The sequence below is a fragment of the Lissotriton vulgaris genome, chromosome 8 (genome assembly GCF_964263255.1).
Source record: "Lissotriton vulgaris chromosome 8, aLisVul1.2, whole genome shotgun sequence".
Classification (NCBI taxonomy): domain Eukaryota; kingdom Metazoa; phylum Chordata; class Amphibia; order Caudata; family Salamandridae; genus Lissotriton; species Lissotriton vulgaris.
Window position 1 is genome coordinate 1,421,375,684 of NC_141696.1, and position 16,111 is coordinate 1,421,391,794.

At 40.2% G+C, this 16,111-nt stretch overlaps 1 protein-coding gene across 1 annotated transcript in view; it reads left to right on the plus strand.

Annotated features, from left to right (window-relative positions):
• Window positions 1-16,111, plus strand: part of LOC147698856 (uromodulin-like 1) — a 569,037-nt gene that overhangs the window by 460,222 nt on the left and 92,704 nt on the right. Inside the window, exon 16 of the mRNA XM_086935447.1 lies at window positions 1,595-1,828. Coding sequence (XP_086791573.1) covers window positions 1,595-1,828 — 234 coding nt within the window. The remainder of the gene's footprint in view (window positions 1-1,594; window positions 1,829-16,111) is intronic.

The window sequence follows — 16,111 nt, forward strand, 5'->3', positions numbered from 1 at the left end:
GGTGCATAGCAAGAGGAGGTGGGGGGGGGGGGGGGCGGTCTGCCCGGGTGGCATCAGTATTGGGGAGGTGCCCCCCCCCGCTCGTACCTGTGGCCTTCATGGGCCGGTAAGCGCAGGGCTTCCCACGGGCGGTAAAAGGTGTATCTGTGCCTCTGAAGTGCAGCCCTGCCAAGTGCAACACAAGCTGGGTTAAGCACCTGAAGCAATGCAGAGGAGCTACATATGCGAGACATAACATTCTAGTGCAGAGATTGGTAGAAACGCTCCAAAATATGTTGGAATTAACCCTAGATGCATGGCACTTGTCAGGGCTGAAGCAATGGACAGTTTAGCTGATAGATATATATTGAAAATGTTTTGTTTAAATTTACCTTGATCCCAAACTGCAACATAGGAATTAAACCTACCTGTCAAAAAATAATTATTTTGTACAGAACAAGTTCACCAAAGCATAGACACACCATTTATGTCAAATTAAGTGTCACACGCCCTTGTTTCCTCAAATTACACACACCTTTATTTGGAACAATTCATAAGCTTGTGTAAAATGCTCATATTGCACACAGGTGCCTCTTGTGACTGACATGTCTTGAGAGAGGTTTACTTCTGTGATTCCGGACAATTCTTTTTCAAAAGAATCATCTTTCCATCGGTGATAGGTGACCACTCCACTCCAGGACATTACAGACATTGTTTCCAATAATGGATTTTTGCATGATAGCCGAATGCATTCTGGGTGTTGTAGTCTTGTTTTGCTTCCATTGAACCATTTAGACTAACACACCTGAAATTAATGATTTGCAGTTGAAAAGTTTAGGAGTGGAGACAGTGGGGCTGAGTTAGACTTTTGAGTATGGATTTTATTGTTAGGGTCATGGAATAAACTAGTGTGTTGTCCTGATATATTAACCACACTCCAAATTTAGAGATGCCCACAGCCCCCATGGTGGTTCTTGTCAATGCTTTGAAAGAGTCATTTGTGGCACTGTTAACATGATGGCGCCGTACAGCATGCGTTCAATAACTCTTTGAAAATAAAAAAAAGCAAGAGCCCCTTTTCGCTCTGAGTTTTTGCCCATGGCATACAGGTCACTAAAATGGTTTTACTTTTACGAACCACCACATTTCGGATGGCAGTGTTTGTGAGTAAAAACTGGTCATTTGTCCACCCACTCTACATAGTGGGTGGACAAACTGACAACATTTCAAATGGCCCTTTCTTCATCGGGCCATCGGAGGAGTATGTCAGTAGCAGAGACGGAGTAGTCTTTGCTGCTGACACACTTACTTTCCACGTGACTCTAAATGAGGTGGGCAAAACTTCAGTTTGGGGGTTACCCTCTCTGTCAAACTCTAAATCAAGCCTTGTGTCCTTAATGACCTGGAGTGAGCTGTAAGTTGTAACCCTAATCAGTAGTGTAAACAGACCAGGTTTGTTCATATCATCTTAAAATAAGGAATTAACAAAATACAGAGTAATTTTGTTCTTATTAAGAATATATTTGAATGTTGTTGTTAAAATAATGGCAATTGATGTTCTAAACCAATGATGTGCAAACTCCCCTACTAACTGTACATTCCATCTATTTTCCAGGGAATTGACCTATGATAACATTGAAGCAGTGGGATCCTTGCAACCAGAGTTTCTACTGTTTAGCGAAAGTGGCCCAGTTGGCAAAAATGGGACCCTCCGCACAGATGAGTTGGCAAAGATAGTAATAGGAATTAAGACACTAGCAGCAACCTTCAAGATGGTCCTCAACGATTGTTGGGCTTCAAATTCCAGTGATTCATCATATCCTGCTCCTCACTTTTTAATTAAGGACAGGTACTGGACATGCATCTCCTGATTGTCACATCTAGTAGATTGTAATTAATTAACCTAATATAATGGCCTCTTTGTTAATCAAGTGTCATGAGCCTTGGCATGGATGAAGTTTTAACTCCATGCGCGCTAGCGGAATTCCGCTCCTGCGCTGAGTTTTTGTAAATCGCACTTTACGTGACGAGCTGGGCTCGTCATCAGCGTGCGAGGAGGCTACGCCATGACGAGCCCAGCTCGTCATCAGCGTGGAAGGGGTTAAGCGCTGCAAAATATTTCTTATGGAGGTTAATGCTGCTGAAAGTTGACCCACCTGCAAAGAAATTGGGAAGCCTGTATGCCCTAACCATTTGAGAAGTGAAAAAGCAATAAAATGCCAGGAATAATGGAAGTGATGCCACACATACTAACACACACACCCACACACACACACCCTTACCCCCTGATTACATTGGAAGGCTAGGCTCTTGTCCCATCATTAGCCAGCTAAAAATCCTTCTACATGTTGCTAATCGGCAATGGGAAAGACAAAGATATGACCTACTGTATGCTCCTGACATCTGTACTTTACACGTTGCCCTTTAGTGCATAGTTATATCACTTTCAAACTGTAAAATGCTCTGAAAACCTATCCTGAATTGGAAAGTGCTACAGAAGCAACTATAAGTAAAGTAATGGAAAATAGAAATTAGATTAGAATCCTAATTATTTTTTGTTCATCTCCACATTTATCACACTTGAGACTAGGGATAGCAAATACAAGGTCCTCATAGCGTCTCTGTAAGAAAGTGGATTCCTATGTGGGGTGTGTAACTGCCCACCTCAAGGAACATTAAGAAAGGTGTCTTGCAACTTGTTGCTGTTCCTGTAGCCACACAAAAGGTTAGCCACCTGATCTGTGGAACCCACTTCTTTATCAGAGGGGGAAGATACAGTCCTTCGGAGCTCCTTTCATGTCACAAATAGCAGGTCCAGTCCTTGTTTGCTTTGGGGTGCAAAATGTATGGTTGACACTTGATATTGGCTGGGGGTGACTCCTGGCCTACTTACATTTTCAGTAGTCCATGTGTGCCTTACTGCAAGAGACTTAAATGTAATATGTCAGGGAACATCCAAGATTTCCAAAGTATTCAGCCACAATAAACGTGGGCTCTGATACCTGGGGGGTGTAAGGGAGCATACTATGGAACGTTCTACTGTCCTCCCACATCTAACACTAAAATCCATTGTGAAGCAGGTCCTGAACCATTAATAAAAAATGAGGCTGAGAAGAGCCCTTCAGCAACCTATCACATGATATACAAGAATTGTGTTCTGGTCCTGTTTTATCCCTTTCAAGAGTGAAAACATTTTACATGTGCCTCAGATAGATCTATCAGACAGGATTTGACATTGTGGTGTTAACAAGACGAGCAACATCAAGAACCCATCCTGAAAGTCCAGCTGAGTTCAGAGGAATCATCCCTGCACATTCTGGCTGATCTATTAATCAGTGTGGTCTATGTTGTAGCTCCTGGAAGGAATTGCACACCACATTAAAGTGAAGTAAGTCAAGCGCTTGGTAGATAGATGCTAGAAAGCTAATGTCAATCAACCTCTAAGAGCTTCAGGCATGGAAAAGGTAACTTTCTAAAAGTTAGCTTTGTTAAATATATTTTTTTTAATCCCACTTCTCAATTTATTAAATATTAAAAAAGAGTGGCAGAATTATTTCTTTAGCTGGTCCCAAATCCAAGGTACAGAACTAATATATGAATCTGGTTTTCTTCATAGGGCAGCCAGGACTACCACATTGAAAAAGCTTTAGAGGCTCTGTGGTTTCTAAATGTCCCACTTATAAAAACAATGCACCCTACCTTAAGGCCTAAAAGGCCTACATAACGATGGACTTAATAATATCTAAAAGGGAGGTCTTTGCATGTAAAAAAGATTTAGTTTGACAGGTCATACTGCAGCACTCATACTACAATAGTAGGCCTGAAGGCCCACTTTGTGGATGGCACAATAGGTGCTGCAGTCCACAGGTGGCATCTAACTTTGAGGCTTTGGGTGTATTTTGTACACCAAATGTTAGATACTTATAGGTAAATTAAATGTTAATGAAAATTAGGAATAAGCCAATTTAACCATGTTTAAAGGTGGAGCGTAGAAACGTTTCTCCCGTGTAGCAAGGGTAATGGTCCTGGTCCCTTTATATACCTCTGTAAAACAATTGTTATCCAGACATTTTCATTTTTGATTTGTGTATTTGGATCATTAGAGAACTAATTTAATTTGGGTAGACATTGCTAATCTGGGCTGAATTTTTCTGGATGACATTTTAAAAACAGCAGATGTGTTGTAGTGATGATGTAATATTTCAGGAAAAGAGACCAATATGCTTCACTTTGGTATCAAACCACAGGTTTTGGTGGTTAAGTAGTCTTATAGAGATAGAAAAATGGCAGCTCTCTATTGATGTGTTTTAGCCATTGTATCAGCAATTTATATTAATATAGTTTTGTTTCAGGCTTTCCGTTGATTCAAATTTCTAAATATGAGCAAAGCAGGTGATAGCAGTGGATCATTACCTCCTAACAGAGTGTTGCTAACTAAAAAATCTGAGGACTCCTTGAAGAACGAAAAATGTGTCATAGGCCAAACTAATCCAAAAGAAAAGCTAACATCAATTAAGGCGTGATAGAAGAGAGTTTGAGATGCTGCAGAAACACAGCTAGACAAGATTCAGAAATGATTGAAATTGATGGGTGAAGAGGATCAAATATTTTTTTATTGTAACAACCAGTCTTACAAATCATATACAGACAAAAAAACCTGGAAAGAAATTGTCAAAAAACAGCAGAAACCAGTGAATCACAACAAGAATCAGAGTCTTCTGAGAAAAGCGATGACAACCAAACCCAGTGCCCATCCACTTCAATGGCTACCTCTCGTCCACCTCCAACAACTGATCAGGAAGTAGAGGATCCTCAATGTGTTATCTGTGGTTTCGCCAGAACAAGGGCAAAAATGATTGACGAAAGAACAAAGTACAGAGTATGTGAGTCTCAAAAGGCAGCCATGTTTTTATTTGCAGCTGCTCTCTTCCAAGATGAAGTTTTCAGCCGAGTAGCTGATCTAAACAGTAAGGTGAATGTATTTGCAGTGGATTTGTATACCCACCCAAACTGCATATGTGCATACATTCGAAAATATGAGTTAACAATGAGCTACTAGCAGCAACGTAATCACCAGCCTTCAGTTAAGTTTGTACTCTTTGAAAAAATAAATGAAGTTTTAAAGTCACTCTTGAGTGATGGCTACGGGTTTACACAAACAAATCAGAGAAATAATGGTCAACATTGATGAAACTGTATTGATACATAATGATGAAATTAAGATTTTTCTGGTGAAAATGTACAATGACAGATTTGGATTTTGTCAGCCTAACAAAAAGAATGAGCCACTTATTGTGTTCTCAGCTGGAACCATTTTAAGAAATGCCCTGAAAGATTTAGATTTTGGGAGTTAATTACATATTTTGTGATGCCCCAGAGCTCTGCAAATCATGGAAGTCAACAAGAATTCCTGATGTTGTCTTAACATTTTTTTAAATCATTGTTTAATATCAGCAAAGGAAAACTGTTGCAAACTAAATTTCTTCAGTTTGAAACAGAAGCCGACAACATTGATGATGGCTTTGAAGATATAAGTGAAGAAGTGGAAGACAATCCCATGAACCGACAGGCTTATGCATTGGAAATGTACTGTCTTTTCCAAATCACGTTTTATGAATTACATCATGGCAAAAAGAACACTCTGTTACACATGATGACTGCTCACACAATCTATGACAAGTGCAAAAGTAGAGAGCTAATCACTTCAATGAATAGGGTTGGTGTATTCAGAAGTTATAATGACATATTATTGAGCAGGAACGTGTTAGCAGTTCATGGTGTAAACCTTGTGACTCCGACAGCACACAACTTCCAAGTCACTTTAACAGGAAAGGATTTGCAAATGCTGCTCTTGATAATTTTTATTTTGAAGACCGCTCTTCTTTGTCTAGAACATCCAGCACACATGATATTGCCAAGGTGCTTTTTCAAGACTGTACCAATGAAGTAACTGCTGGAAAACCAGCTGTGTCAACTGTATGCATAAACAAATAAAGCTGCAAACTTATAATCCAACTGCCTTACCAACTTGTGTAAAATCACTACAAGCCATCAACTCATCGTAGTCTACCATAAAGTTTCAAAGTGGCTGAGGACATGGATCTTCTTCTACCCGATGCTGCAGTCCGCAAAGCTGATTTAGCTGAATTTATCATATTGCTTATGCAGTGCAGACTGAACGATGAAGAAAAGCTACTTCTCCATCAGCTGGAATTCATGCTCTGATCTCCCAGAATATCATTCCACTGAAGAAGATTGGGGTTTAAGCAGTAACACCATCTCCAGTCACACACTATGCAACAGTATACACAGCTCTAAAAAAATTCAAAATGTACAGCTTATCCTGCCAATTTTCTGAGATGAAGGTGTTTTCCATATTGTAGCTGACATTTTTATAATCAATCCAGTAGAATTTCATGAACTTCATCCAATGATAGACATTTTCCACATGACAAAAGTCGTGTTTCGCGTTGTGCAGGAAGTTATCTCAGTGGATGTGGATGAGGCTGAAATCTTTGGAAGCAAAACTGTCTAGTCAGTGTTGAGCGGAACACCTTATGTTTGTTGTTACAAGGCATGCTCATCATATCTGAGGCTCTAGAAACATTGCGTTGGAAAGCTTTCTGGAACAAGAATGAGATATTAGGTTTTGCATATCTTATCTCAGAAGTGAGTAAGGCACAGGGTGCATTTCATTCTGTAATCGTCATTCAAAAGATGCAATGCAAAGTCAGGCAATGTTCACTACACTCAGTTCAAAATTGGAAAACTTAAAAAACAAGTTTGTAGAGTTTGCCAAAGAATGTGAAGAAAAATCTGAACTTTGCATGCACTGGGGAATTATTTTACATGCTGATCAGCAAGGTGATTGGGAACTGTACGTGAAGACTATGGAGTCACTGATTACTGTGTTTTGCATAACCTACCTGTGGGATGGGTCCTGGTATTTGGAAATAGTGAAGGAGCTAGAGGTGGAAAACCATGCCTCTACAGAAAATTCATCCAAAGACATTTTGTGGTGACAGACAAAGAGGGAAGGTTCAATGCTATGGCTCCAGATAGATATGAAACTGGAACAGACGATCCAGAGATCACAGAAAAGCTCCAAGGGAATTTATGGTCAGACACTTAACAATGGCAGCTAGTTTACCATAAAGTATTTTCTATTTGCGATGTTTTCATAGAGATGAAAAATTCAAAATTAATGGACCACTGTGAAACTTTCTCTTTCCACGAACTTGTGGGAGAGAGAGGAGAACGTTTTAATAAACATGCTGATAGCCTTCTTCATTTCGCGCAGCAGCTAGGAAACCCCTTTGAAATGACTGAGCCTGTGTGAATACACAACATTGAGACCAAACAATATGTGGATAACGATATAAAGACACTTCTACTAGATGTCCTGGAACATAGATCAAAACCATATGCAGAAGTGAAGCAAGATATACTTATATTGAAAGAGAAACATCTGTTCTATATAATCACTAAAGCTAAACTTCCACACTATAATTACCATAGGAAGAGTTTCATCCAACCAGCCACTACAAAATAAGTTACAAAAAAACTACTTTTGCAAGCACATAGAGAGATTGATGTAGCAAAAGAAAGGGGTGTATTTATCAAGGACTTTCTGATACATGATCTTCTTCCAACAAACTAATTATTTGATAGAGATGCTGCACCCAAACCAGTGAAGCAATAACTCATACAAGAGCTCGAAAAAACCTTTCACGTGAAGAATTTCAATTCGAAAAGGTGTCCTCATTGAAAACTGCTGTTGTTGTGGACTATATGTCACAATTGTGAATGGTCAAGATTTCATCCATGCAAAACTTCAGAGATTTCATTCAGATTGTTTTGCAGATATTAAAGTCAAGAACTGCAAATTGTCTTTGACAGTTATCTTGAAGTATCTGACAAAGAATGTGAGAGAATCAGACAAATGTCTACAAGTGGAACAATTGACCTTGACTTGCCTGTTGCAAACATTCAACACCTATAATTCTTGATCTTTTCTCTAGCTGGCCTGCTAATATTCATTTCGATAGAAAACATCTTTCTATTGAGCTTGCTACACTTTTATGCATGGTATCTTGTTGTAGGGTTTCTGATGTTAAGGCTCTTGAAATTTCTAATAAATCCTACAACATGTTTGGAGTCAATTTCGAATTGTTTAGAAGAACCAAGACTATGTCTGATTCTATCTTCTATCCACGTTTTAATTTATGAAAAAAACTTTGTGTGGTACACTGTATGAAAGAGTACGACTGCAGAATGAATGCTCTTCGTCCTTTAGGTGTGAATCAGTTACTTATCTCCTTCGTTAAACCTCACAAAGCTATTACTTCTGCTTCTATTGCTAGATGGGTTAAAATCGTTATGAATTTAGCAGGTATTGATTTAAAGATGTTCAAAGCTCATTCGATCAGAGGTGCTATGGCCAGTAAATCCTTCTGGTCCGGTGGTAAGTTGGATGATATTCTTAAAGCTGCTGATTGGTCAAATGCTAGGACTTTCGCTTAGCATTATTGTAAACCAATTACTCATATGTCTGATGTAGTCTTACAAAGCTACTAACATACATAATGCTAGCCTCCGGACTTGTAATGAAATTGCGATTCTGCTATTACCATGACTAGAGAATCTGGATTTCATGAAAGACACGGAGGCTAACATTATCCCACCCTCCCTTTCCCTTGGATTTTTTAGAGTTTACAGTACATTTATTCTTATTACTGTTGTACTTATTAATATTGTATCCTTTGTGTAATTGAAGCTATTTATTGATAAATGTTTTTTATTATACCTTTATTTAATTACATCATTAACCTCCTTATTTTAGCGTTTTTTTTCTGGAGTTACTTGTATCTTTTTCTCTTTTTTTCACATAATCTCTCATAACTTCAGGATTTTGACCTTCGGTTCATTCATTGATCTTCCTTTCCTTCATTTGGTGATGGTTTAAAGAAATTGTTTGGACTGTTCTACACCAAGTTTAAAAGAGGCAGAATGTTATGGGCTCATTCCTTTTATTTGCTCTTAATGCTCTATTCTGGAACCTTTTTGCATTATCATGTATGCGGCTGCTTGGACTGCATTAAAAGAAATATGCATAATGTTAGCCCCTGTGTCTTCAATGAAATCCAGATTCTCTAGTCATGGTAATAGGAGAATCGCAATTAAAAGCCATTATTATTTGTTTTATTTCTATATATGTCTCTTCTTCCTCAATTATAGCCGCCCTTTTGGAAAATGGAGGATGGGTTGCTCGGAGGGGTATTTTCTGTCTCCTTATAAGACTATTTCACCCCAAAAACGTATGTTTTGACACCAAAATGAAGTATATAGGTCTCATGGTTCCTCTAATATTACATCATCACATCCGCCATTTTTAAAAATATTGTCCAGAAAAATTTGGCCCCGTATCAGCCATGTCTACCCAAGCTAAATTACTTTTCTAATGATCCAAAAACACAAATTAAAAAATGAAAATCTCTGGACAACAATTTTTTTAATGGAGGTATATTTGGGGGCAGTATTAAAAAGTATACAGAATTCAGAAAACAAAATACTTTCCAGAAAATGGCTACAAATTTGGGATGACATGCAGAAATTATGGATTTCCTATTGTCCGGTACCACTAATTAGGATACATGTAAATAACGATGCTCAGAGCAAAGTTAATCATGTCACTGAGTATGGAGAAAAGATTGAATCCCCCATTCATGAATTCTATTTAGAAACAACTGCAGGCATTCCTATTACTGGGATTAATGAGCTGTGGTTTGCTTAGTAAGGCATTTTAAACACAGAAAGAAAATGACAGCCCAGAAACATGTTCTCTATGTATCTACTAATCACAAATTATTAAACATTGCTGGAATATCTGGCTCCCCATGAGGACATTAGAAATTGCCTCTTGTGCCTCTGTGCCTCTGTGGAATCTAGATCCAATTAACTTTCTGTGGGACTTAGAGGCACTATGTTAAGTATTTATGCAACCCACAAACAGTAATAGAGTGGTAACACTAAAAAACTCCCATACCAATGTTGAAAAATAGACAGTATTTTAATAAATAGAATCACACCAAAATGATAAAAATACAATTAGTAGAACCGGTGATAAGAATTTTGACACGTTAAAATGAGCGCCTTAAAGATCTAAATGCCAACCGCGGGCATCTAGTAATTCGGGTCCAGGGCAAAGTTGAAAGTTCTGGTCAACCGCAATAGAGGGCAGATCGAATGCACAAAAGGGACTGAGCCCGGTCTAGGCTTACCTTCGGAACTCAAGAAGATTGTTTGTGCAAAAATGTCTAATACGGTAAAGTTCAGTGGGGAAGGCGTCATCATGCGGGAGCCACTAGACGAGGTCATGGTGAAGATTTCTATGTTTGGACTTGGTCACTATTTTGGAAATCAACAATTTCTAGGGGGACGAAGCTGCAGGCTCTGACCGACAAGGACTCCACAAGACTGGATGTTCTTCTAGAGAGGAGCAACTGTACAGAATTTGCTGCTATGGAGAAGTACGTAGCTAGAGCTACCGCTAGTTCAGGCCGACCAGTGATGCACCTTGGGCGGATTGGTGAGATTCCTCATGTAGCAGCAGGGAAGTCCCCTGAGGTATAATGTAGGCCTCAAGCAGCAGGGAAGTCTGAAGTACAAGGCATACATTCTGAGTGTCCTCCGCAGGACCAGGAGTGTACTGAGGAGTTTAAGTTTAAGTTTATTTTTATTTTGCATAGTTAATAAACCATTGCAATTAAAAGTTCCAAGATCCATAAAACATACATGTTTAAAACCAATAAAAAGTAAAAAAGTGAAAAATTAATTACAATTTAAAATGATAGTTCAGTGGTGCTGATTAAAGACAAACATGTATTCACTGGCTTAACCTTTTGTCGTGTTTTTCCACAATTTGTCCGTCTGCTGCTGACAGACATCCTTGATAAGGTTCCGCTAAGTCCTTTTACCCATCTGCTGGTCAGCTTGGGTCGGCTGGTTTTGTAGAGCATTTTTCAGTATTTCTGGCATTCTATGTTCAACCACCATCAGAAATTTTACAAATCTACTGTTTAGTTTGGCATTTGACGGGTTTAAACAGGCCAGCACCGCTTGCCTTCTGGTGCATATGCCTTTCTGCTTGAATGGTTCTTTAAGGAACTGTTGCTGTGCTTGGCGCAGGAGTTGATATGAGGGTCCAATATTTCTACCTGGTGCCAGTCTCTGAAGTGGGAAAAACTTCTAGCTCTTTATGCCATCTGGTTCTGGAATTTCCCTCTTCTCCTTTCCAGAATACATAAGGTCTAGGGTCACAAAGGCATGGTTTCGAGATCTTTGTGAGTGTGCTGAGGCACCTTGTTTGAAATGTAAGTGGAGTGGAGAATAGTCCTGCCCTCTCCCATCCTGGAAGGATGAACAATCCTGCTAACACTTAGTACCCCTTTTTTTTACTGTCTGCATGGAATACTGTCTGCCACCGTACCCTAGTGCAGCGCCTCAGCAACGTCGGAATCCAGGAGAAGGCACTGGAATGGATCATCTCGTTCCTCGCCGGAAGGGCACAGAGAGTCCGCCTCCCCCCGTTCGGATCAGAAGCCACCAAAGTCATCTGCGGCGTCCCTCAAGGCTCCTCGCTCAGCCCAACCCTATTCAACGTCGACATGAGCCCCCTAGCAGCCATCGCACGCCAACACAACCTCAACATCATCTCCTACGCCGATGACACCCAGCTGATCCTCTCCCTCACCAACGATCCCGCCACCGCCAGAGCCAACCTACACGAAGGGATGACAGACGTAGCCAAGTGGATGACGAACAGCCGCCTGAAACTGAACTCGGACAAGACGGAAGTCCTCATCCTGGGATATTCACCCTCCGCCTGGGATGACTCCTGGTGGCCCCCGGCCCTGGGCAGCGCACCCAAACCAACAGACCACGCACGCAACCTGGGCTTCATTCTGGACTCCTCCCTCTCCATGACCAGATAAGTCAACGCCGTCACCTCGTCGTGCTTCAACATCCTGCGCATGCTACGGAAGATCTTCCGGTGGATCCCCACCGAGACCAGGAAGACGGTCACCCAGGCCCTCGTCACCAGCCGTCTGGACTACGGCAACTCCCTCTATGCCGGAACCACCGCCAAACTCCAGAAGAGACTCCAGCGGATTCAGAACGCATCAGCACGACTCATTCTGGACATCCCCCGTCGCAGCCACATCTCCGGACACCTGAGAGATCTGCACTGGCTCCCGGTCAACAAGAGAATCACCTTTCAACTCCTCACCCATGCACACAAAGCCCTACACAACCAAGGCCCAGGATACCTCAACAGCCACCTCAACTTCTACGCTCCCACACGCCAGCTTCGATCGACCGGCCACGCCCTCGCCGCCGTCCCCCGCATCCGAAGAGCCACCACAGGAGGAAGGTCCTTCTCCTACCTGGCCGCCAAGACCTGGAACTCCCTCCCGACCCACCTCCGCCTGACCCAGGACCACCTTACCTTCAGGAAGCAGCTCAAGACCTGGCTGTTCGAGCAGTAGCGGACCCCCCTTCCCTAGCGCCTTGAGACCCTCCGGGTGAGTAGTGCGCTATATAAATGCTTTGATTGATTGATTGATTGATTGATTGATTCACAAAGGCCAGCGGCCAACTATATCTAGCCATGTGACCTAGGATACAGCTGCAGGCAGCAAAGGGTTGGGACAAGAAAATTACAACTTTGTAAAAAGGGTATTTTTAGAATTGTGAGTTAAAATTCAACTTTACCATTAAAGACGTTTTCAAATGACAATTTATTGGAAACCGTTCTACCTTTCCCAAACAAAAGTTATCACATATTAAATGTAATATTGTAACTCAATGCAGTGGGAGAGATAGGCCTTGCAGTAGTGAACGATGAATTTAAGAGTTTTTCACTACCAGGACAAAGATGTCCAACTTTTTAAATACACTGCACCATGCCCTAAGGGCTGTTCTAGGGCCTACTTTAGGGGTGACTTATATGTCTTAAAAAGGAAGGTTTAAGTTTGACAAAGGAGTTATTTTGTCAAGTTGAACTACACACAGGCTGCAACAGTAGGCCTGGGACATGTTTTGAAGGGCTGTATTAGTATAAACTTATTCCATGAACGAACCAATAGATTCTCTTGCAGTATGAATGGAAGAATCTTGAATTATTGCACAAGCTGAAGACTGAGGGGCATATTTGCAAAGAGCTAGCACCCGCTGCAGTGCCATTGTTTTGGACGCAGCAGTGGCACAATCAGTTCTCTACACTGCTCCATATTTACAAACTGATGCATTAGACCAATGTGTCAGTTTGCAGAGGCCTGCGTAACATGATACCTGTGCCAGGTATATTGTATGCAGGGTAGGCTTTCCCACGTTAAAAGCCACATAGAACTGACGGAGTGAAATGTACAACTTTTCTCTGTCTCACTCTGTGACTTGACTGCATCCGTGAATCCTTGCACCATTGAGCACTCTATTGTAAATACATCGTATCCATGGCATCGTTAAAGCGTTCGCGGCAGGCTCAAGAAATCTGATGTATCAATGCGGATGCGTCAGTTCTTGTAAAGATGCCCCTGAGTTCAATGAAAACAACAAACCATTTCACTTGTGCAAATGTTGAATGTGTTGAGTAAGAGAATAAATAATAGTCATGTGTATAATTCAAAATGAAGTTGAGATCTAGTTCAGACCTAGCATTACCAAATGAATAAACTTGTCTACACAATGTGCAGAATCATTTAAAATCATCAGCAAAGTATGAATTATTCATAAATATCTTTTACAAATCACTTGCAGAATACAGTCCCTTCCTTTTCAGTCTCTTGCATCTCACAGCTTCCAGACTGTTGGAATAGTCATAGTCTCCCACTTTAATGTGCTCCAGCTAAATCACATCTCTTTTCTTCTTCTTCGCAGACGTACATTTCAGACACCCCCTTTTTTGGAAGCACATTTTAAAACCTACTTAACCAAATTATTTCAAGAAATGTAATCTAAAGAATGAGACTGATGACACAGATAAGGAAAATAATCAGTGAGGTTAAAATCTTCCGAAGCATGCTTCCCCCTATATTACACAACCATTCATCAACATTTGCACACCTTCCCAATCACCAACAGTTTCCCATAACCCATACTCTCTAATGACTGTTGCCTCATCCAAAATATTAGCAATATTACCAATGCAATTATTTATAAACTCTATCGTCAGGGATATCGGTACAGCAGTATTGACCCTTTCAAGATTCGACAAACTCTGCCCTCTTTTAATGGAGGATATGTAGTGCAACCAGAGCATGCAGAGCCATTACCTGGCTCTAAAATGATAGTTCAGTGGTGCTGATTAAAGACAAACATGTATTCACTGGCTTAACCTTTTGTCGTGTTTTCCACAATTTGTCCCTCTGTTGCTGACAGACATCCTTGATAAGGTTCCGCTAAGTCCTTTTGCCCATCTGCTGGTCAGCATGGGTCGGCTGGTTTTGTAGAGCATTTTTCAGTATTTCTGGCATTCTATGTTCAACCTTAAAATGAGTTAATGCTCCAGAAGTATTAGCAGCAAGCATGTCCACTAGGGTAGACAGTTCCCTAATTTTCACATATATAAATCCACACATACAGGAGGAATCAAAACACCAAGACTATGGCTAGGTAGAAGCATCCTACATAATTCTGTTGGCGGCTAAAATAAGCAGTTTTACGACAAACAAAACAAAGTAATCTATTTATAGGCTCCTCACCAATCCAAAAACGTATCATCAACTACAGAACTCTCATTACATTCATTCCTCCCAACCAACTCGACTTACTCTGAGACTGCTCATACACCACACACAACACCAGTTTTCTTTCTTGCTCCATTCTCAGCCTAGAATGAAATTTTTAATATCTGAACACCTCTTCGGCTATATGCTGCAAACCAATCTCTCTAGGGGCCATATTATCAAGCAAGGATGATACATTATCGCCGCTTTTATCAGCAGGAAACTGCCGCTAAAGTGGTGATATTGGGCTTGATAATATGCCCTTATGAATTCCCATAGAAGCCCAGGTTCTGGTGTTAACCTGGGCTTCTATGGGAATACACAAGGGCCTAATATTAAACCCATTATTGCCGCTTTAGCTGCAGTTTCTTGCCGATAAAAGAGGCAGTAATGTATCTCCCTTGCTTGATAATATGTCCCTAGATTCTTCGCTTTCTCTACTAATTTCCCCCTTTTTTTATATTCCATAATAAGCTCATGCTCATCCAGTTTACACACAAACTTATTGTTAATCTTATCTACATTTCTTTTAGATTGCATTATCAAAACCCCGAAGTCGGTGAGATAAGGAGCTGGAAATTCTCAATCATAGAAAATATTCAGAAAAACATTGCAAGACAATGGGCACATCAAAGAAAGATGACAATCTATGGCCCACAAAGTTGAGAGAAATGTACACATGTAACAGTCACTTACTTTAATAAACTTTGAATATTCCATAGGCATAGTGGAGTAGATGCCCTCAATAAAATTAGTTACCTCAAAAGGAATACTTAAGGGCTAATTATGTGTTCATTATGTTATTGTATGAAGTGGTTAATTCAACACTTCTATTTCAGGTGGTGAGTCATATCCGAATGGTGAAACCAAACACAATAAGCCAATTTAGAAAAATATTATAATTATTAATGGAATAATTTGCTCAATTTTGGAGCATCTTTGTTTGCAAATTGAAATACTCCTTTCTACAAAAGCTATGAGAAAACAAAAATCGGTTATCTTTTAAAGTTAGATCAACCTGCAACAATCTATTACCTTATTCTGTAAACCTAGGCATAGACAGATAAATAAACCCTATCTACGACTACTGTGTTTATTTAAAAAAAAAGTTCGCAAAAAATCAGTCGCATAGTTCATATAGTCGATTTAAACTCTTCAATTTTAGTCACAACAAAGTTCATGGAGGTTCTTTGAGGAAAAATTGGCATTTTGTCAATTTGATAACACACATCTGATTCTGCGTCAGTTTCAGCATCTGTTTCAACCAGGTGCGATCATGAAGGAGCTGTATTTTTTTCTGTTTTGTACTTTTACTCTTATATATCTTTTGGCGACTCTACCATCAT